At 36.2% G+C, this 24,642-nt stretch overlaps 1 protein-coding gene across 1 annotated transcript; it reads left to right on the top strand.

The window, feature by feature from the left end:
- The first annotated feature begins 16,943 nt into the window (after positions 1 to 16,943).
- On the top strand, positions 16,944 to 20,773 carry LOC125178397. The gene is made up of 3 exons (XM_047882044.1): positions 16,944 to 17,107; positions 18,348 to 18,468; positions 20,455 to 20,773. The coding sequence occupies exons 1-3, from the start codon at positions 17,005 to 17,007 to the stop codon at positions 20,663 to 20,665; spliced, it is 435 nt and encodes a 144-aa protein (XP_047738000.1). The 5' UTR covers positions 16,944 to 17,004; the 3' UTR covers positions 20,666 to 20,773.
- Positions 20,774 to 24,642: the final 3,869 nt, after the last annotated feature.

Consider the following 24,642-nt stretch of genomic DNA (forward strand, 5'->3'; position numbering starts at 1 on the left):
TCTTTATGTAATTTTGAATCTGCATTAATTTACTAATTTTTTAAGCTAAATCTACACTATTTATTTAACCGAGTGAATGGTTCCGGTATGTAAGCCTCAACACAATTGTGCCTCAGAAGAATTAAATTTGCGGGCTACAGTTGATGTCTAGGGTTATAAGGAAAAATATATAACTCAGTACTCACTGCAGTGAGTGACAGCAGAGAGCGCATTTTCTCATCGACAAAAACGTGGTCACGGACGGACAGACAGACAGACGGACATACATGACGAGCACAATAGCGCCTTTTTCCATAAATAAGAAAATGCGCTAAAAAGAAGTAATAATAGCTACTATTTAGGATGATAAGATAATTCGCCCTTCAGAGAGTTCTGAAGTGCAGTGAGGCAGGCCGCTGAGCGTGGCGTAGTTATGACCGATGATGAAGCGGATGAAGGATTGCTCACTGATGAATATAATTATGACAGGCTCCTCTGTTGTAGTGATATCTTGGAACTGGTGAATAGCTTCTCACTCAAGATGGTGATGAAACTAGCATTAATATCATTGTCGCAGGTTACCTCGAAAGAACGCTGGTTACGAGTTGATTTTCTTAAAAACAACGTTTAAACAAGGTTATTTTAACGTCAGATGCCTAATGGGTAGGTACGTCTAATTATAGAAGATGATTTTGTTGATGAAAACACAACGCAACGTTATAAAGATGACCTGGAAAATATCACGAATCGTAAAATAATCTAAAATTTGTTTAATTTCTTCCCTCACCTCACAAATAAAGGAAAATCAAGACTAATGAAATGTTTTATTATGTCAAATAATACATTAATTATTTAACTAAATTACCTAAAATGTAATCATAAAATGGTAACCTTACCTGCTAAAATTTATTTAAATATACCTGATTAGCAGAATTTAATGTCCATAATAAATCAGATGCAACAAATTTGTATTCATTAGCCGGATTCCGATGAACTACCCAAATTCTGTTGCAGATTTTCGAAGAAAGCATTAATACAAACGAAAGCAAATATAGTGATGAGTACATTGCCGATCACTCATACATTCTAAGAAATTAGGAAAACATTGTCCAAGCCCTAGCGATTCACTTTTTTTTTGTCCTTGAATGCGTCATTGTGACCCACTTTCCGACGACAGGGTGGATCAGTGATATCTCCGCTTTCTGCTCGTGCTGAGTTTATTACAAAGTGGACAATGTAAGATTCATTATTTTGAGTGTAATATTCACTCGAACGATCGCTTGACACTATAAAAACATTTACGCTTAAGCACTTGCTTGAGAGAACCATCATACGGTGTAGGATATATGTAGTATTTACATTCGGGAGAACTCGCTCCTTATTGTAACCACTTATCAGCGAAGCCATTAGTGCTGGTATATTGTTCCCGCATTTAGTGGTGGTAATCTGACTCGGTTGTTTAACTAAATGGATTTCTTACGACCTAATAGCGAGTATCAGACCAGGTCGCTTAAACTACATTGTTCTCTTACGACATAATATCCCGTATCAGACCAGGTCGCTCTAACTATAATGTCTTTCTAACTAACATTAGGCAGCACACATGCAACCTAGTAACATTTACTATATTGTTCCCATGAATACATTTAGCAACCAATGACCGTATTTCTAAAAGAAGTATGCACGAGACTGGGTGTTCAAATGACATGCAAATAAGATTTTAAGTAGCTCCTTATCATTCTTGATAAAATATATTATTTGCTACTGATGTATGATTATGAATGTATTACGGAATAATATTGATGGATCTAAAAAAGTATAAATTTATTTTTGCAAATAGATGTTTGAAAATGTAATTTCTTAATGACTTATGCCTCCATACTCTTCTTCTATAGCTCGGCAGTTGTCACGTGTAAGTATAACTCGATTGTTGTCACTAGGCAGTATATAGGAGCAGCTACTAGGTATACAGGTGTACGGAACATTATCTTAGCCTATAAGCAGCAGGTATAAGAGTATAAAACATTATTGTTTTCACTAAGTAGCAGATATAAGAGTATATAACATTATCGTAGCCTCTAAGCAACAGGTATACGAGTATCGGAGGATATACCTATCGTAGCCACTAAGCAGTAGTTATTCGAGTATTTAACAGTATCGTAAAATCTAAGCAGCAGGTTTACGAGTATATAACATTATTGTAGCCCGTAAGGAGCAACGTTGATGTTTAGCGAGTGTCACTTATCGAGTTTTGAAAGTATGGCTCCAGGGGCCATACTTTCGAAACTCGCTAAGTAAACTTAAGTACTTACGCTCTATTTTCTTGTATATGATTGGCAGATTTTGCTTGAAAGGCCGTCAATGATTGGCTGATGAACTTACGATATCTTAACTTTTTCTGAAAGTATTGGCCCTGGTATATATAGCGTGATCGTTGCCACTAAGCTGCATGTTTATCACGACTTTGACACTAAGGCCAATTTTATTGCTGAGGGAATACATGACCGCAGGAGGGGACGTGCGTGTCAAAGCCTCGCAAATCGTGACCTGCAAGATGAATGTGTTTCCAAGAAATGAATGTAAATGAGACTCAGTAGCCTGGCCTGCCTTAAATTTATTACATGAGCTAGAGACCCTGCCGCTGCATTGGATAAACCAAGCCATAGGAGAATGTACTTAAAATGATCATAAATTGTACGATGATGAATTATGGTGAGACTGGTTTGCAGAACATGGACAGTGCTGTTTTATTTATATTGTGGGAAATAAACTACGGCTACGGTTGCTAACTTAATTCAATATTTTTTTAAATAGGCCCTAGTTTCGTGGAATAACTCATATGTGCCGCAATATTGAAATACGATTTTTACCTGTAAATAAATATTGCTGAACACACAAATCCTATCAGTCAGCGTGCATGACCTTATTATAACTTCCTTCGATAAACGTCCTTTATAGATCGGAACTTGTGCGAGGTTTACGGAGACGATTAATCGATGGATGATATCGTATCACATCATAAGGCTCGTGAAGCATCACAAAAAAGTCGGCGGCTGGTGAGACACAGGTTTTGGGATGAGAAATTTCAGTACGAGGCTTGTATGGTATGAATCCTCAGCATAGGCCCTACACGTGGAGACACCTCATTAGCGCTGGCCTATTGGCGAGACATTTCAGTATCCGCTCCATGGTGAGACATTTCAGCATTCACTGTGTGATGAGACACTTCAACACAGGCCCAATGTTGAGACACCTCAGCCCCAGCCCTATAGTGAAACACATCAGCACAAGCCTTATGGTGAGACACCTCATCATCAGTTCTATGGTGAGACACCGTAATACCCGCCCAATTGTGAGACACCTCATCATCAGTTCTATGGTGAGACACCGTAATACCCGCCCAATTGTGAGACACCTCATCACCCACCCTATGGTGAGACACCTCAGCACCAGCCCTATGGTGAGGCACCTCGAGACACCGTAATACCCGCCCAATTGTGAGACACCTCATCATCAGTTCTATGGTGAGACACCGTAATACCCGCCCAATTGTGAGACACCTCATCACCCACCCTATGGTGAGACACCTCAGCACCAGCCCTATGGTGAGGCACCTCAGCACTAGCCCTATGGCGAGACATCTCACCATCAGATCTATGGTGAGACACCTGAATACCCGAACAATGGTGAGACTGCTCATCACCAGCCCTATGGTGAGACCCTCAGTCTTTATCAAGGCTATAGCCCCGATAAGGTTTATGCCGAGGTGAGGCGGGTCGTGAAGCCGTAATCAGGTTGCCGCTATCTCAAAGGACGCGCAGTCAAGCCAGCGGCGTGACCGCGACGTGCCAATCTAATTCTGAACGAGGGAAAGGATGTCAAATCAATACCATATGAGAGACGAAGCAGGAAATCTAATATTCTGTATTATCTGAGCAACGGAGGTTCAAATAGGCTTCAATGGCTATAATTATTAATGAATAGAGGATTGAATACCATATATTCAGCGAAGGATGAAATACTAATGCAAGATGCTGTGGTAGCTCAAACAATGAATACTATTGAATAGTGTACCGAACTCAAGATCAGATACTCTATATTGGAAGGGGTGGAGGTTCAAATGCTTTATAGAAGACGTAGTTTATTATCATACACTAAACGGGTAATAATGTCTGAGACAGGAAAATTTGTAAAGATCTAATTCCAAAAAACAATTGAAAATTCCAATCCTATTTCTTACACGACTTTGTTTATTCAGTTATATAATATATAAACGACAATGTGAATTTCCTGGCACTTCGTTTTTCGAGAATGTAATTCTCTTAAAACATGGTGGCGCAGAATAATATATTCCATTGATCGTCATGGACAGATATTCTACCTCTCCATCAGACGCTCAGAAGGGTGATATTAATCAGGAGATGGAATTTATGTCTGAAAATAATATTATATATGTCAAATATTTTTAATAATTATCAGCGCAGAGTATATCATGGATGTCAAACTTTCTTTTTTTTCACGTGCTGAGCTGTTTTCCCATAAAATATCAGATATACTCAGTAATTTTTATACAAATAAAACTCGAACAGTTGTATAATTTTCAGCCTAACAAATTTTGAGCCGTAAAAAAATCTTTTTCAGCTGGAAATGTAAAAGGAGCGATAGTTAGCCATTAATAAAATGTACACAATCATCTTTCTCTAAAAAAAAGTCATGATAAACTGACTGTTTGACTCTACGAATAAGTCACTGCAAAGAAGAAAAGTTCTCGAAAATTTCTCCGTGACTAAGCGAAATAACAAGTTCTTGGCGCGGAAAAATGGCCTGATAAGTCGACCATCGGCCGCCGTCAAAACGAAATCCCGGCCATTCAGTCGCTGTCAGCGAAGCTAACGCGCAGGAGCAACACGAGTCCAAAAACACCCACCAAAATATCGATATTAAGAGGAGCAAACCGCTTCAAATATTCTTCATTCAGGATGAGTTAAGTTTTACGGCGAACAGGTCATGGGGAAGTAAATTATAAGATAGCTACGAATCATCCCGTGATTATTTTAGAATAGTTACATTTTAGGCTTAACAGGTTGTGAGGATGTAAATTAGTTATAATAGTAAAAATGGCAGTTTCAGTTTCATAAATAAAATGTTTCATTAGCGCAAAACTACATTCTTTTAGAAAAATAATTTGTTTAGTCGAACAGTAAACTAAATCACATGCAATGAAACTACTGCCGTTATGATTTTTTTTTATATTAGGTATTGCAGTCTTAACTACCAAAATTATAGGTACAGTCTTTTATTTACTATTACCATAAGGTTCGGATTTGAATAGTTACAATCTCTTCATAAGCAAATTTCCCATGACTCGCAGCAGTGGAAACTTAATTGGTATTCATTTAATGAAATTCGACAACGTATTTCCAATTATAAAACCTCTATTCTAAATTTCACATTCACTGTCAATAATTACGAGTCAAAAATAGATCCTAACAGTTTTCGATAAAAATTTAATAAAAATACAAGCACAATGTACAGCCGTGTGCTCACTTTTGACCTCGGGAAGCCAGGTTTTGCGGGCCGTGGAGGTGAAGCAGCAGTTACAGGCAAGTGCCTCATTACGTTACCTCATTGAACAAACGCCCGTCGTTATCGTGGATTTGCAGCCAAAATTAGACCAATTAACCCTGATTAGGCTGACCGATAACGCACAGCTTAGCATTAGATCTGAGCCACATTTCAACCAGTATTTCTGTGCGCTTTACTGACGGGTTATTTTCACAAATAGAATTGGTTTGACGGGGCGGGAAATTTTTAGGTTTTGACGGTAAAAGATAGCATCTATTCCCTCCCATTGTAAGTACAAACTGGTCGGTTTCGGATATCCTTCCGAATGACTGATTATAACACTATTTTATTACAGCTTATAGAGATTGCATTACCTCATGTGGTAGTAAATTATTTTTCTCGGAAGATCATGACCAGTTCATTTTCGGTCGTAAGTGTGTTATTTTAATTCTACTGAGCTCAACGGTCTTCTTCATATTAGCTTATATGATAATTAATATTTGTGTGTAACTAATATACACATTCACAATTATTGGGATATTATTCTGACATGTTATTAATAACCTAAGTTTCCTTATCATCATTCAATTCTTATATAATACATTCGGAATTTTATTTGGATTTCTCATTTAAATTTTTCTACCCTGTCTTCCGCGCCCAATCCTTTACTTGGGCTCCAGTAACCTTTCTTAAAGCCCTTCAGTGTTGCTGAGTCAGCGAAAACTTGGTCTCGGCCAACCCGGCGCTGCTCTTTAGCCTCCACTTCTGCAGTTCAACTTCCGAGGACATCCGATATCGAAATACGAGGCGTTACTTCCTCCTGAGCCACTTCACAATATTTGCCGGCCTCCTTGATATCAGCATTGGACTCATCATAAAATATAAAGCGATAAACCAAAATGTAAAAATATCAACGTGAATCAAAGTTTCGAAATTATTTCAATATACGATTACTTTAAATACCGAATTTTCATTATAAACGAGTAATTTTCATGTATTTTAATGTACCCAGAATTCTGAAATAAGCTAACTTAACATGTTGGGAAAATGTGAATTATAACTCATGCGTCAGTCATGACGTATTAAAATAAAAATTAGTGTCCAAAATACCTTTTACAATTAGAAGGAGAGTGGCTAAATAATTTCATGTAGCAATGATTTATTTTGCCTGATATTCATTCATGCAGGCATGTTTTTTTGCTTGATATTCATTCATGCAGGCAATGTACGACTTCTGCTTAAAATCGTCTATTCATTTATGCAGGATAAACTTGCGGCTGTATTCGTTGTTAGAATCCGACTTATAGAGATGGGAAGCTGGAAGCGTCCCTCAAAATTCACACACAATTTAACTTTCCTCCCAAAAGTTGAAAGTTTCTAGCTCTCTGCGAACCCGAAAAAAGTTTTAGGGTTATCAGACAGAGAAGTTTTCATCAGACTGAATAGTTGTGAAGTAAAACTATTGTAACTGAAGTTTGCTGAAACAGAGGCATTTCAGCAAAAATATAAGTGAAAAAAATTATTTCAGGTATATGGCCAAAGAAGGTTCGGTTGCTACAAACAGAAATTAGGTTTGCGTTTTATAATTACAAGCGAACCAAATGCCCCAGTTTTCACAATTTCTAAGATGCACTTTTATTTTTATGAGGATTAGATCAGGAAAGTTTTTCATCGAGATGATTGTGTCACTTGACGTGAATTTTGTCTATTGAGGAAGAATTAAAACTACGTATTTTTTTGTCCGAATGTCACTAATCAAATGATCAAATTTTAGAGCACAATTTTTTCTTTAAATGGAAACGTAGACTTGAGAAATTTAACTGTTGGCAATTGTAGTACAGGGTGCGGCGCGGGAACTTACTTATTTGAATTGCGCGCCACGTGGCGGCCATTAGTCCTAGGAAGGTGGCGCCATGCGCAATATGGTGCGCGGGCTATGAAGTTTTTCGTCCACTCAGTTCAGTTGCGACCATGCAGTGGTCGAGAGAGGAATTGAACAGCATGGAGGTCACCTACAAGATGTAATATTCAAGAATTAAACTTGTAAGTAAACCCAACGAAACTTTAAATGTAGCTCTTTGTAAAAAAGAAAGAATTAAAACGCTATCTTTAATACTTTTTACTTTGTGATTTTTTTAAAAGAGTAAGTTCCCACGCCGCACCCTGTATATCAATCAATCTTCAATTATGTCGCTCAATAACTAACTACTTTTCCAAGATAGTATATAAAGTGGTAGAAATTTATATAGCCTGAGACATTTCTTAGTAAATTTTTATGTATAAATTTTTAATAGAGAAAAGCGTGTCAAAGTTAGTGTACTGAAATTTATCATGAATTTTCAACACTTTCATAACATTTGAGTTGAAAATTTGAGCAAAGTGGACTCTTCCGTCATTTGAATGAATTTGTTGGTCATGGCTCCACAACAAAAAATGAATAGCGGCCGGCCTCGTCTCAGAACAAACTCGAATATTTAAAACAGTCAAGTTTATAATTTTCAAATTTGAAAATTCGAAAAGTTTGCTCGAATATCTTTGTTGGACAAGTTATATGTTGCTAACTTTAGCCATCAGTGAAACAGAGAGAGCTCTAACTTTCGAGATTTCCATTAACTTATTTTCATATTGCACAACTTGAATAAAATTACATTATTCGAGAAGCTAATTTGAAATTTGGAAGCAATCATCACTATCGTGACCAAGGAGAGTTCAAAATGGGAAATAATTGTCCATGAATAAATACAAGATGATCAAGACCAAACTAAATTCATATGCTCTCCCAACAGCCTCATGTGGTAACAATTCCTTAATTCAGATTCTATTACAATGAAGTAAAATTTCATCTAAGTATACGTTTTAATTTTACAATCTAAAATAATAAAATAATATTCAATCGGATTAAAATATTGTGTATAATTAAGAACTATTTTAAAAGATGTTCTTCGACACTGAACAAACTAAGAAAATATGTATTTGTGCTGAAAGATTAAGATTGAGAAGTTGTTTGTGAAGAAAAATTGTAGGACCACGATTTGAGAATTTTCTTCCACTACATTGCACTATTATCATCATATGCTACTGTCACATAATATTGTATAATATTGCAAATAATTTACTACATTACTCAGTAAAATGAGGTGTTTTTTTGGAAAGGTTCCATTTATCTCAAGCACAGTATTTCGGTAGCCGAAATACGTACTTCAACAGCCACAGATAAGACTTGATTGATGATTTTTCTTTGGAGAGAGAAGCAATTGAAAATTCCTCCTTTAAATCAACATCAAAAGCGCGCGTTTTTTTGTGATTTGCAGGCTTTGCTATCTGAAGTGGAGGTGGCATGTTTATCGCTCGTGAAAGCGCCAACAGAAGGAGGTCTGACGAGAGCTATATAAACCATGGACTGCGCGCTGTCGTGCTTAAAGTTAGGAGTTCTGTGTGGCAGATTGAACTGGACCTACCTATAAAAGAACTATTTTACTTATTCTCAGGAAAAGTGCCTATTCAAAGTAATATTTTGAAAGTAACCCAAAAGTTACACAAAAGTTGATACACTTCACATGAAGTAAGAGATAGGACTCATTTATTTCTTTATAATTTCTTGTAGTACCTCATCACACAGCTAAAGTGAATTGAGTACATGCAAGTGTTCCCCCTGAACAACTAAAATGTATTACATAAAAATCACATATTTTGTTATTTAGCGTGTCAAACTGAATGTTACATGCTGTGTTTTATCACAACATATCTTTCGTTCACCTGTTACAGAGCTGACTCGGACGAATGATCGTTATTGGAGATTTTAGCTTCTCTTAAAGTCTGTGGTCTGTATTGCTTCTAAATGTTCCAGTCGTCCCTAAATTTAGACAAGTTAATTGTATTTCACGGTGATCGTAACCGGTTCCCGGTTGCTTTAGATGCAGGATTTATTCGAACATGGCCACGACGCGTCGCTTATTGTGTTATGGCTCCCGCTCCCTCCCGTTCACCGCTGCGTTCCTAGCAGGAATCGCCAACATCGAGATTTGGATGTACCGTGAGCTTGTCAACTTGATCGGCTTGATATTGATTAATTTTTTATACCCAATTCAATCGTAAAACTGCAATGAGAATATGGGGATGTCACCTCAATCCTAAAGTGATCGCAAATGCTTTTTTCATTAATATTTTTACTGAATGGTCAAAGATACGACGAAATAGACTGCAGTATTTACTAGTGTTGATTATTTAATTTTGAGACGTTAAAATTGACGTTACCCCACGTAAGCCTACGAGGATCACAAGTCAAAATAAAAAAATTATAAAACAAATTTAAGCAATTGGTCATTTTAAGCTAACATTTTTCAGACATCGTTTAAACTTATTAATATCTATAATTTGGCTTTCTTACTTGTTAACCAAAATAAACAGTAGTAAACATATTAAAGATTCATATGATACATACATTTCTTATTGTCAGGCATAATGTCAAAATAGTTAATATTCCCTAACAGGAGAATTTGCCCGTATATGTACAGTATGTTGTACAGTACCATTTCATTTGATTATCCACCTGCGTCGATTCTAATAGACTTAGACTTATCACTCGCCGGAATTACAGATCAGTGCAGATGTCAATAGAATTGGAGCAAAATTCTTAACCCATGTCTATCATCACGTGACCTCTACATTTGATCGTTAATCAGTCATGCGCGATATTCTTACCAAAAAAGCTCGATTTGTAATGATATTCATGTAACTAATCTCTTCATGTGAATAATCTATATTTCTTGGTTATTATTGCCATTAACTCATCATTCTTACTCGTTTATCAGCATAAATGATTAGCAGAAACAATTTCCACGTTTACGCAACAGACTTTCATGTTTCTTTCGTCGAAATGTTCAACAACAATGGTATTCCTACGCGAACGGCAAGACTCATCGTATTTCTCCGTGACGGAGTTCCCTGTTATTGTCTGACTCCCAAATTTACTTCAGGTCATTAATACAGAGCGAAGGCCCAGGCAGAGTCGGTGTTTAGGTTTGCATGTAGCGGAAGCCAGCCTAATGGTAGCGAAACAATGCAGGCTTCACGCCTCGTCTCCGCCTCGACATAACATCAATAACTAAATTAGGCTGTTTGTTGGATAGAATATTTTGAACATTTTTGTCCTAAGATTTTTAATATTTTGGCTGTATTATGCTTCGGATGTATTACGCTTTGCATAATAATGTATAATAAAGCATAATATATCAGAAATTATCACTCGTCTCGGATTATAGTTTTCTAAATAAATATCTTGCATAGAAGCTTTCCTTTGGAAACGAATCTAGCAACAACAGAGAAAATATGATAAAGCTTAATGTTCCTGACTCTCGAGAAAGTATCTCTCTAGGTTTCCTGTCGCTCAGTGAGAGCAAACACCCGCCTTCATGCAATTAGTGCGAGACGTCAGATGGCGGTGAGGGAAAACATGACGATTGCTGCAGGTATTTGTTATGAGATACGAAATAAATTAATATTGTAGTGTTCTGGGATACAAAATTAAAAAACTAGACAAATTAAAATTGCATTTATAAAAATTAATGCGTGAAATTTTTTCAATTGTGGCTAGATAAGAGTGAACAAAACTAGGGTTATGAAACTACAGTGAAGTGTGGGACTTCGCTAGGCTGCAAAGTGGTGCTGTGCTAGGATTGTTTCAGGGTAGTGCAACAGCAAATTTGGTTCGGTGTGGAGCAGTATTGTGTCCCTGAATGGAGCAGCTCCAGGATTGGCACGGTGTTGAGCAGCACTAGGTTCCGTGATGGAGCAGCGGCCCCAGGGTCCAGGGTTAGGCAGCACCAAATTCCAGGGCTGGGCAGCACCAAATTCTAGGGTTGGGCAGCACCAAGGTTCACGGCGCGCCCCGGAGTTCAGTTCCGAACTGCTTATAAGCGCCGGTGTTGCAGAGAAGACCTCAGTAGCCCCGGCGACGACGTGTAGGGAGTTTCGTTGCTTGCCGCTCTTAATCCTCTGGTCCCGCGACACCTCCACATTGTATTTGTAGCGAGCAACATGAGCATGTTTAGTTCTAGCCTGAATGTAAAATAATTTTAATGTTCATATAAAATGTAACACAAATTTAGTTATTATCAAAAGAAGGAATTTGAACAAAGGATGTGAAACAAACCAAAAACTCTATCACGACATCCTCGATCTTGTAGAAATTCATCTGTGTGGATTTCCCCGCCGAACTCCAAATAATTTTACTTCACAGTGATATTCTTATGATACAATTCTTGATAAAATTAACAGGCTATGTTTTAAATATCATAGGGATTTTATCAAGGATCAGCTGGGTGAGCAGCTGACTGTGGTGAGTTAATGAAGGGGGGTTTGATCTTAGATTTCTTAGTTCAGGAACTCTTGTTAAGCTGGAGCAGATAAACGTTTTAACTGGAATGGATAAAACTGCAATTTCCATCCAAGCGCTTTATTATTTGAATATATATTGTGTCACTCTCATCATATTATACTATCCAAGTCATTTGATCAAATAGTCTATAAGAACAGTGTTCGATGTAGAGAAAAAAAAATAAGTTCATAGCCTAATTCATGCTTAAACTTTTCATTTGTTCTTTTAGACATGAATATCGTGAGGTTAAAATTAATTTTGTAAAAAATTCCGAGCTTCCTCCAAACCATTTAGATCAATGATGTTTTAAAATTGATTTATTCTTCAGTTTGATTTATATATTAATTTAAAACCACCAGTGATATTATTAAATAATATCATTAAATGATGGTAGTTTTCATATTTTGCAATGAAATTTTACAAAATAAGAGAACTTCATGAAATATGCATGCAAAATGTCCCTTTCATAAATTTTTCCATGATCAAGTAAATTAAACATTTGTTCTAAACTCCGTAGACTTATCCCAATCAGTTCCCTGGTCAGTTAGCTCTCGTCAAGCATCGGCGCGTGCAAATAATGCTATAATTGTCTGCTAATGATATAATCACTATTTAATCAATAACATTATCGTAATATATATAATTTTCAGAATTAAAATCGTGTTCATTCAAAGCTGCTTTGAAGGAACAATATGATACCTGCTATGATAATCAAATTCACTTATACGGTACTCAAATGAACACCCGGCATAAATATCAGGAAATTTTTTGAGTTACTAAGTTTACGATATTTATTATGTTTATTTTGGCACCAAGTGTCATTATTATTTATTCTCTTCTCTAATATCGAGCTCGTGGAAAATATTTGTTCCGTTTTAATCAAGTAGAAAAATGCGTTAACCCTAACAAGATTTTGATTGTTTACCACGAGCGTCCGCTTGGATGTAAACAGTTTGAGGGAGACCGTCTCTGTTGTTAGGCCACATGAACAACTTTGTGGCCTTTGTTTACACGCTGAGTGCACGCGCCATCTTGAGTAAACACTGCTAATGGTAAAGAATCTTTGAAGAATTCTGTGCTATGTCATTGAGTTTTAGTTTTAATGTTTTTAGATGATTTTTCAGACAGGTAGTATTTTAACATGCAGTTATGAATGTGTTTGTCATCCAATAGAAACAATAATGCAATTAATAATTCACATAACTTTTAAATATTTGAATTAAATCACACTGGAATCGAAATTCATTTTTAATTATTTACTAGTTTTATCAAAAAATTTTGCAAAACAATTATTATTAATATCTTTATTAAAAAGAGATCAAGTAATGCATTATTTCCTGGGTATCTGCCACCTTTAATTACAAATCTTCTTGTACGAACAATCATTTAATCATTTGGAATATTACTCCCCATATCAGCCTTTCTGCTTAATCTGGAACTAATTTTCAATTATCTGATCTGAATGCTCGTCGGCTATTATCTCCAGCTTCTGACCGCCGGGTCTTCTATTGACCGATGAATAACGTTCATTTCTAAGGCCTTTGTGAACTGCTCTGCGCCATCATGCCTCAAAAATAGAATATTTATTCAATAGTCTTCAATAGTCCAGCCTTCGCAGGGCCACCTCAGGTTAAACTCTTGAACTCGGTTGTGTTGATCAGATATGTTAATATGATCAAGACAAATATTATCACGTGATAATATATGATCAACTGAATAAAATATGATCAGGTTAATCAAATATGATCACATTAAACATATATGAACACGTTAATCATATATGATCACATTAATCAAATATGACCACGTTAATCAAATATGATCACATTAATCAAATATGATCACTTTATTCATATATGATCAATTTGATCGTATATGATCTAAGAAGCATTCATCTTACGGAATGAAAACAGATGAATGGCGCTTTTGGTTCCCTGAATTTACATTTCTACTGAGCAAATTTTTAATTTTGCTGACAATTCATTTTAATTTTTCTCTTGAATATATTGTATCAATATTTTGTTAATTCCTACAAACTCTCCACATGTTTGATGTTCTATCTTAACGAGTAAAAAAATCCTAGTAACACATGAAGGTCCCAGAAGATTAAAGGTAACATAATGTTCCTCCTAAATAACCTCATCAAAATCCTCCCTAGACATGTGTTTTTCCTGTAATATTTCTGTTTTCCTGAACAAACTGTAGCAGGACTCGTATCATCCAGCTGAGGTCGCATCAGGACTTCATTATGAGTCCTCACGCGATCTCCTAACACAGATCCTAACAGTGATTTGTAAATGAGGCTGCCGTGTCCAGACACATCTCAATCACCGTAATTTGCGTCAGACCGAGAATCTTGTGATCCATGACGACCTCGTTTGTCCGTCACGAGTATAACAGCAGTTATCCAACACACATACTTTGGATACGCGAAGATCCAATCATGGCGGAACAAACTTATGTCATAATTTAAATTAAACGGTATTATACTGTAAAAATTAAGTCGGTACTGTTATTTTTTAAGCGCAAGTTTTATTTTAATTCTATACTCCATTTCACTGATGGATTAATACATCTATAACCCATCACTTTTTCTTGTGATGTTGATGTGTTAATTTCTTTGTTCTTCAGGTGGATGCGGAAAAATATTTTATTTCACAAATTTTCGTCAAAAGAAAACGGAGTTTTAAGACTCCTCAAACGGCAGAAATTTTTAATCGGCGACCTTTATACATATTAAATTTTGTGGAGCTTATTTTTTTGAAGAAAATTCTATCTTAAACTCCTATTTCCGATGTTATATAAATTGCATCAAATAGCATCATGGCTGAGAAAGTATTTATCGTAAATAAATGAAAAGTGAAATCTTAAACTGAAAGTTGAGATTAAATTTTTCCGTGCCTATACTTCGTGAGTAACATTAAATTCATGTAAAGTTATTGTAAAATTTGCGGGAAAAGTTTAGTGTATGATGCACTTATTCAATTCAATAACATAATGATCCTCATTGCCGAAATTGATTGGTGCACGAAGAAAATGTGAGAAATTCCATTTAGTTCAAAGAAGAGTTCGAAAATGTTGAAAAGTCCTGCTAATATGGAATTTGATATTCTCTTTCGATGCCCGAAAGTAGACCGGTGAAGTTATGGAAATGTCAACATTCCAAAACCCTCAAGGCTGCAAAAATATCTGATTTCAATTAATGCGCATACAATTAGAAATATCACAATATTTAAGAAAAAATCGGTGAAATATTGTGGTTCGTCTTTCTCGTAATGGTTCGTCGGTGAAATATTGAAAAAGAAAGATTAAATCTCAATGAAAATGAAGGTAGAATGTAAATGAAGAGGAAAGTTTTCCCACAGAAAATTTGAATAAAGAAGAGAAAGATTGAAACAGTGCAATGAAACTTTGAATCGAGGATGCCCTGCGATAGGTTGTTAGTTTTTTGGTAAGTTCAGTGGCAACCATGTTTTCTCGATACTGTTACTGATGCACTAAAAACTTGGCTCGTGATTTGTATCGAATAAAATCTTGTACTTAGATGAACAGGACGCAAACATACTGCTCTTTCCGTCCCTATCTTAATACTCCTCGAAATATCGTTGCATCGCATCCTGTACAAATAACATGGAAAACACATATTTGCTAAAACTTTTAAATGTCGTGATTACATCAGAAGTAGAGAGTTTGTAGAGATTTCGCGTACGCTTGTAACTATAGTGATATTGCTTGCATTTACCACCCGTTACCCTAGCACGTAGATCGACGACATCGAGACTTGCTGCCTCAAATGACCAGTATTTTAAAATGATGTCGTTTAGCAGGCAGTGTGGCAGCATTTTGAACTGATATATAGAAAATTGTTTGTCGCTATCCATACAAAATGCTCTTATTGAAGGAATAAATGATGTTCAAAAATTAGTTTTCTGTCTATGGTGTTACTTCACTCTCTCTTTACTCTGCATGGGTTTTTTGAAAGCCTTGATAAGATTTGAATGATTTCAAGTCTTCAGTACAACAACGGTGCCTTCTGATAAAAGCTGAATTGATTCACATGAAGCCTTGCGTGAAGTGCTAAGATGAAGCTGGAACCAATGTACGAGCCTTTGAAAAAATAGGCGAACAGGAACGTTTTTCAAGATAACTACGCCAGAATTCATACAAAGAGATAGAGATATCAGGTTAAAAGTGATTTTACTTACGAGTAACCACGTGTAATTCGGGATACACAAGACCAATTGTGATTTTGATACACAAAAATATTTTAATGTGTGTTTTATAGCAATCTCAAGTCGTGATCATCTAACAAATGAAGAGTTTTATTTCTGTCAGTCATATGAATCACAATCGAGTTTTTAAAACCGTTCATATTTTTGTAATACAATCAGATGTTAATTCTGCCGAGGTGCACTCTCTGATCCAAGCAATGAATAGCTGACAGCTAATAAAATCTTTAAACAATTTTATTGTGCAAAGTTTTGCCTGGAAATGTATATGAAGTATGAGCCTGGGAAGAAGACCTCTTGAATGCCCGTCGAATTGAAATAGAACACTGAGCATGCTGTGTTGTACGGAATTCTTGACAATAAAGTAGATATGAATAAGTAAAATAATCTACTAGAGTGATTTAGATATTGTAGGAGATCTGGCATTCAGTGATTTAAATGCGCGGAATCCTGAAAAATCCGACGAATTTTGAACGTTGTCTTTGAAAGCCAATCAAATCTTAATCAGCACTTTCAACTCACCCAATGAATGAAATGCCTCGCGTTGGGAATATTCATTGTATATGAATTTCTATTGGAAATTTTCAATTAAAAAAATCCAGCGCAAAAGAGCAATTGCGGAATAAAATTAGCCAGAACCTCTGCCATCTCTAAACAAATGTAATAAATCCCTGCGCTCGGAACAACTTCGGTAAAAACCAACTTTGATAAAAGATAATTATTGTTCTCTCACGGAATTTGCTATATTAAGACAGCTGCGTGGAGCACGGAATTCGCTGTAAGAATACAGCTTCGTGGAGCACGGAATCCGCTGTATTAAGGCAGGTGCGTGCAGGTCCGTGACAGTGTGCAGAGATGAGCGGGCGACCACACAGGAAACAGCCACACGCGCGCCAGCGCAAGGAGGGCGACCAGGGCGAAGAGGAAGGATTTTTGTACTGCCTTATGTATTACTTCGGTGAGAAGATATTTTGAGTGCAGCACTAAATTTAGAATCCTTATTGGATAATAGTTCTTAACTTTAATATCCTTTTTGCAAAGATTGTATCCTCACTGTCAGTTAAAAAACACATACGGACGGATTATTTAAAAAAATTTACTTATTCTTATAATATTACATGAACATCGCGTACATATTAATTGAACGCATTTAGTAGAATTCTGAAGCTTCTTCTGCTATTCTGCCTGTGATAAAATTTTGGTACAAGAAGTCGTCGCGTCTGTTATTAAAATATAAAAAAACATAATAGATATAATGATATTTTAAAAACCTAACATATGGGAACATTTTTTCATTGGCATAATCAATTCAAGCAAGTAACGAATTAGTATAAAACCTATATAAAATTAATGCATTTTAATCCACTTAAATACACCCACGAAATTCTCCGAATTTTAAACATTAGAATTTCCTATGAAGCAAATTAATGATTACCTATTGCAAATGATATACGAACTAAAAACATTCAAATTACATCTCAGAATACTGGGACTCTGTTCCAAAAATTTAAGCTAAAGGTGAGCTAGCTAAAAAAACCTGAATTCGTCTGACTAAAGCTCATATTTTTCTTCACAAAGAAGAACTGCTGGACTAAAACTTTTATTTGGACTTCCATAATTTTCAGTTGGATGAGCTCTCTGTCCAAGTCCAGCTCAAGTCTCATCTGCTAATATAACAGAGAAGAGAAATACTCAAAGTCTTGAATTCGGTGCAATAAAAATACTTATATTTCTGTTCAGAGGTCACTCAGCGAATGTCTTGACGCCTTTTACCCGAGGATGTTTTTTTGGAGGGGATTATTGAAGTAATTCTCCGAAGTTAATAATTCTGGAAATGGAATATTCATAATCTATGATTACCATTATTCCATTCTCCTTCAATATTTTTTCATGCTGTATTACTTTCTTCTTTCACTTTCTTGCTCACTTTTGTGTACTTATGTCAACCAGAAATTTGTTATTCGAATAACTTTTGACTGAATTTTGCCCTTTTTGTCACATAAAATCTCGAAAAAATACTGTGTAGTTGCTCCGATTTCATGTGTGCTTAGCATTTCGTCATGAAATACTCGGCAGTTGCTTATGATTTGTCATTTCAATTTTTATTTTTATCATTCTTAGTTTCTTTCCGTTACTTCAAATTCAAGTGCTTTCCACGTAATTTCACTTGATCTTTTTTCATTTGAATTTTTCGGTAGACGAGGCCCGACGAGAAGCCGAAGACGATGACAAGCACAATCGACGCTTCAGACGATGCACGGACGACGATGAGGAAGACGATGCGAGTCGCAATAAAAAGAAAAATGAAGAGCAGGAAGAGTAAGTATTTCTTGGAGATGAATACTTGACTTTCATAGCAATACATTTTTTTGTAGTTTGTTCATAACTATCTTGGTTTCCAAATGAGCCAATAATATTATCTATTTAAGTAATAATGCCCTTAAAAATGGCCTGAGCATAGATTAAAAAGAGGTTAGCTCGTGAAGGACATAATTTGATGAATGATAGTATTAATTGTGAGAGTCCTCGGTAAGCACATTCATTGAATTATATTGTTTCATGAATGATTATTTTAATTTGAGAATCCTGTTTCTTATAAATGTATTAAAATAAAACTATTCGTCAAGTTTATTCTAATAACTTAGCACTAACAATCAAAAGTTTATAATTATAGAAACCCAAAATCAATCTGCAGCCCAGTTAGAATTATTGATTATCAAATAATAATAAAAATATTCCGAGGCCTTTCAAATGCAAAATTCCTCTTTATCTTCTTCCAAAATTTCTCCTCAAAATTCCTGTCAACTTCCTTTTGTTGAGAAGCATTTTTCATAGGCCCCGCAGTTCCGGACAGAACCAACAGTCGTCGGACGGGTGCGTATGGTTGACATTCTACATTTCAACCACAAAGCTGTGAACTCAACACGGAAATCTTGTTTATTTGCCATTAGAATTCTAATTTCACGCATGAATTAAATCTTCATCGTATCGATCGAAAACAATGATTTACCCTAAACATGGTCGATAAAATGTTGTTAGACTTACGGTTTAACTCAAACCGTAACTCACAATGTTTCCGGTATCACTTGAACCATGTAGAGTGTCACAGGCTATTATTCAATCGCAGCGCCATGTTCCAGAGCACCGCTTCTTAGGCATTAGGTTCTTCCTTTTTAGCTAATTCAAAGAAGTCAGCTGGATTATTAAATTTGTTACTGATGTACAGAAATAAGTTAATGCTAAGTAAAATTCTAAGGAGAGTCAAGAAAAAATCCGAAAAAAACGATGATCTCTTATGTCATTATAAATGCAATTCTCTATTTAAGAAATTAATTTGAATTCAAGTTGCGAACTGCACAAGTGTTATCCCGTTGAAGAAGAAACTTTGAATTCCAGTTTCAGAAATTTCAGCAATGCGTTGCACAAAATAGTTGAGTTACGAAATGAGTTCTTGGCACACAACTTCGACTATTTTCATGTATTCTATGAAATTCTGCTTCTGCCAAATTATAAATCGTTATTCATCTATTTGATTCCCGGTACCGTTTCAAATGTAATCATTTCTCAACTTTATCATCTTCTGCATTATTTGCTTTCCTGCTTGCTTATCATTTTTGTTTTCATATTTTACAAAATCACAGCGTTCCACTCATCACGCTCCTGCAAACATAAGGCTTTGCTACTTGCTGTACTTAGTTGATATTAAATCGTACTAATACTAAAAGTTTCCTACACTCGAGAATATATAAAAGCAGCACTCCTATAGATGAGTCATCCACGCCGGTTGCTTTTTCGCTTGCTATCGAATATTTTACTGGCCTTGTTTAACAGTCAGCTTATTGATGCTAACGGCTTTTAGCTACCTAAAAAACACCTAAAATCACCCGCCTAAATCAATAGAGATTGTTTCTGATTAATGAAAATAAAGAAAAATTGTATAAATATTGTGACTTCTTACCAGTCCTGCGATAATTTAATCAGATGACAAGGTGAGGTGAAATGGTGGAATTGCAATAATAGATAAAGATATAGGTGGATTGATATGCTAGGAAAAATGTTCATTTGTAGCTTTTTTCTTTTGCTTTAGACCTTTTGCAGAGCGAATTCCTTTAGGAATTTCTTTCGAAATTTTTCTAAATTGTCCAAATTGTTCTTCAGCGTGTCGTACATCGGCCCCGGTTAAACAGTAAACATCACCAAGCATAGCCTTGAGGAGTACTCTTTAAAACCACAGTACGTTGTAATTCACTATAAACATTCTTTTTTAGAACATATAATCTCACAATTACCCCTTTCACCGGCCAGGGAGATGCTGAACCCTTTAGTGTACCGGGACCACATGCCCGGTCGCACATTCCGAGGCAACGTCGTGCGTCGCGCCTACACCCCGGACCGGGAACCTGCTGGCGGCGCCAAGAACAACTCAGCGGACGGAAGAAGATCTCAGTCACAACCTCCTGAAGTGAACGGAGAGGAAGACTTCCCAAGGTTCAGAATCAGGCGTAGGAAGAGGTAGTGACTTTAGACACAAGTCGCTATATCCCAAAGTTGGAGGAAAAAACGACTTTCACCGCTTAAGGGGACCTTTCACGGCAAAATTTTGGATTTTAGCGTTTTCCAGTTTTTAGTCTCATCTTAAAGTTAACATTCTGAGCTATCCAACGGTACCAAAACCATCTCGGTACGTTGATTTATGCATTCACTACAGATCCCAAAAGGAGGGCGGGTGCCCGGCCCCCTTCAGTAAAGTCAAGGGAGTAATTACACGGCCTTTCACTATAAAGTAAATCGTCTGACGTAAAGCGGCCAATTATGCCAATCTCCAGTTACTATACTCATCTTAAAGCTGCTTTTCTGACGCATTCAACGGTACCAAGACCATCTCTGTACGTTGAGCTATGCGTTCAGTGCAGATCCCAAAAGGGGGGCGGGTGCGGGGTTCTTTAACAAATCCCTATGAAAGTAATTAGCTACCAAACACTTGAAATAGAGCGTCTACACGAAGTGCACCTCAGTTACCCCGCAGACAGCTACGGAGTGGTGCGCTAGCACTTGCTCCTAGCATCCTCGAGTGGAATCGAGCTCCAGCAACGTTTAGTTTCGTATCCTTGCTACATTTAGTGCTATGCAGATGCTCCCGCGACTTTGTCGGGCTGTAATATACATTCACAATTATGGTCACGGAAAACTGTATAACTCCTCGAGTTTTAAAGCTACAGCGATGAGACATACACCATTCGATTCGCAATTAAAATATCTAGAGATTTACGGGCCACTTTTTTCGATTTCGTTATAGTTTTGAAAATATTTTGAAAAAAGTGGGGGAAATATGGGTAAATTTCGAAAAATTCAATTTTTTTCAGAAAAATCGTCATAAAAAGAGAACCAAGAAAAAATTGAAAAAATGGCCCGGGAATCGTTAGATAATTGCTTTACGCATCGAATGATACGCGTTTCAATGTTGTAGCATGTGATTTGCAACAGTTATAACTTTTTTGAGTACCCCCTTTTGCCCGTTTTCTATGAATTTCACGTTTTATTTCATTTTTTTCGAAAAATTCACATGAACAAAAAAGTCTTAGAATTCTGTTTTACATGTGTGTACCAAGTTTGGAAACGATCCTTCGCTAAATATAGAAAATAGATTTTGGGGTGAAAGGTCCTCTTAAGGATGATCAGGCGTGAGAAGCAGTAGAGACTGGAAACGTTCAACACAGCCTTCAAAAATTGATGTAGCGACTGACTAAAGATGGAAGATAAAAATAAAATGTCAGTTTACTAAATATGAATCCACGAACGATAAATTGATTTCCACCGAAATGTGAATGGAAGGTTAATAAATTTTGAACTAAATAATTTGCTAAACGACATCATGGAGCTTAAAATCGAACAGCGGTAGTTGGCGAAGCCTTGACTGGAAAGTGTTTTCCTCAGGTTATAGTCATTTAATTTAATTATTTTTTCCCGATAAAGATGTAAAACAGAAATGCAGAAAAAATTGGATACACACAAAAGCTTGATTACCGATTATATAAGCTGGAAATAAGAAGATCGAGAAGCTGATTTACCGTCAAAAATAAACAGGAATAGCGATGATATACAAGGAAAACTTGAACTCCAAATTTGGTAGCCAGTGTGAATCAAGTGAAGTGAAAAGAGCCTCTTAACATTGAACAACGGAGCGCAAACCTGGTTCAAATTTTGCAGGCATATTAAAATATAAATAAAAATTATTAGCAAGCAAATAGCACAAGAAAATTTTAATAAAATTAAAATGTTGTAATGCATCGACGTCAGTTTTGTTGTAGATAAACTGAAACACATAAGCTCCTAGGCACGGTAGTTTAGTTAAATTAGTACGAAATTACTCAGGCGATTCTAGCGCACACTTCGCATAGTTCCTTTTTATTAGAAACGATGTTTAGTTATTCAACTCCTATCGGTTAGCTTCGCAATTGAATTAGCATTAGCTTCGTTATCTCCATGCACATGTTTAATGAATAACCAATAAATGTATTCATTCGAAGGTAATTATAATAAGAATTATTGATATCACAAGTATATAAGCATACAATGGGCTAATGTTGCAGAAAAAATAATCTTTCAAATAACACGCTTAGATAATTTTAAAGTTCGATTTCAATCCAATCTACCCCTATTTGACGTGGAGCATATTGTAATTGATTAGAGCAGAAGATTACGTTTATTAGTAACGTATTTTGTATTCAATGTTATTAATGAATTTGTATGACTAGTACGAGTGTTGTGGGTGTCTGCCCCCAGGGTAAGCTAAATCTTCTGTTTCTGTTTAATGTTGACATCTATTTTTAATCTAAAACATAAGGGATCATGTTGGGCACAATAGATGAATTAATTATAGAACCTCACAACTGGATGCGAGCATTAGACGCTGTAGCTGTAGAACAATAGCTTGTTGTGTGTTGCTAACTGATATTCTGGCCACTTCTGTGAAAGCTGTTGTTTAGTATGGAAATAAAGTTTGACTATATTAATGCATGCACAAATGTAAATCTCGGGGAGCTTGATGGCCTTCCTTAGTATGCTTCAACGCACGGACTCCGGTCGTAAAGTAAAACCGTATTGCGCAAATGTAAAAAAAATTGTGCAATTTCTGTACACTGTATGGGGGAACTTATCACGCATCTGTAAGTGTTACATATTCAGCTTAAATTGCACGTAGTTTTCGGTATACACTCCAATTTCAAGTTCGAATTCATTGAGTTAAATTTGAATATTTTCCTTCAGTATCTCAATTGAACAAATTATACCCTTCGTTCAGCATTACTGGAAACTCAAGATCCTTGTTCCAATTAATCATATAACTCTGCAGCGCATAATCATTTATAAATTTCAGAAGGGCTTCTTCAGATTTAATTTTATCGCCATATTTTGGTGCAGTGTTCGGTACACGTGAATCGAATTAACACATTTTTAAACGATGCCTAAAATTGTTTACTCCAGCACACCGCCACTCGCTAGCCTTCTGCGCGCAATACGAGCAGTGCTGTAGTTATTCTGCGTACAATACGAGCAGTGCTGTAGTTATTCTGCGCGCAATACGAGCAGTGCTGTAGTTATTCTGCGCGCAATACGAGCAGTGCTGTAGTTATTCTGCGTGCAATACGAGCAGTGCTGTAGTTATTTGGCGTGCAATACGAGCAGTGCTGTAGTTATTCTGCGTGCAATACGAGTAGTGCTGTAGGTAATCCTCGTGCGATGAGAGCTAATAGAAACAAATTATTTTTTAAATACAATGTTAGAAACTTTTTGCAAATTTGTACGATGCTATGCATGCATTTTGAAGAGATTGTCGTAAATGTTTCGAAGTGTTTCTCTGGTGAGAATGCAGGCTCGGGTTTGTCTCATTATTGAGACTCGACAGTGGCACCAGCTCCGGCAAACGTCTGAATATCTACCATTAAAATATATCTACCATTTTACATGAAAATATAACTAAACTGACGAATTTATTTCAACTCAAATTTTCAATGAACTTTTAATAATTTTAATATCACCATAGAAAACAATAGAAAGATACCTCGAGCTTCAGAATTTTTAATTGATATTTTATAGGTCACCAAAAGTACGAGAGACACCTTCTTCTCCTCACTTTGAAGAGAAAGTAATTTTAATTGAGGCAGCTTTATAGCTACAGTTTGTGGGGTTGTGGCAATAAATATTTGCTATGCTTTAATTCATTTGAATATTTGTGCTACATTTTAAAAACAGAATACATTTACTCTTTGCGCTTCGAAGAAACCAGCTTATGTTTGAACATTCATTTTTCGGTAAAACAGTTACCGAATTTAATTCAAGCTTCTCGCTTGAAGAACAATGATTTTTTTATTAAGATCCAATGACCGTCAAAACCAGGGCGAAAATTCCTTATGAGAATAATTGAGCAGGTATTTTTGACGTAGATTCATGGTCGCGTAGACGTGAGGCTGGGCAGATTCATCGTCGCGTAGACAT

Source organism: Hyalella azteca, unplaced genomic scaffold, assembly GCF_000764305.2.
Source record: "Hyalella azteca isolate HAZT.00-mixed unplaced genomic scaffold, Hazt_2.0.2 contig1289, whole genome shotgun sequence".
NCBI classification, from domain to species: domain Eukaryota; kingdom Metazoa; phylum Arthropoda; class Malacostraca; order Amphipoda; family Hyalellidae; genus Hyalella; species Hyalella azteca.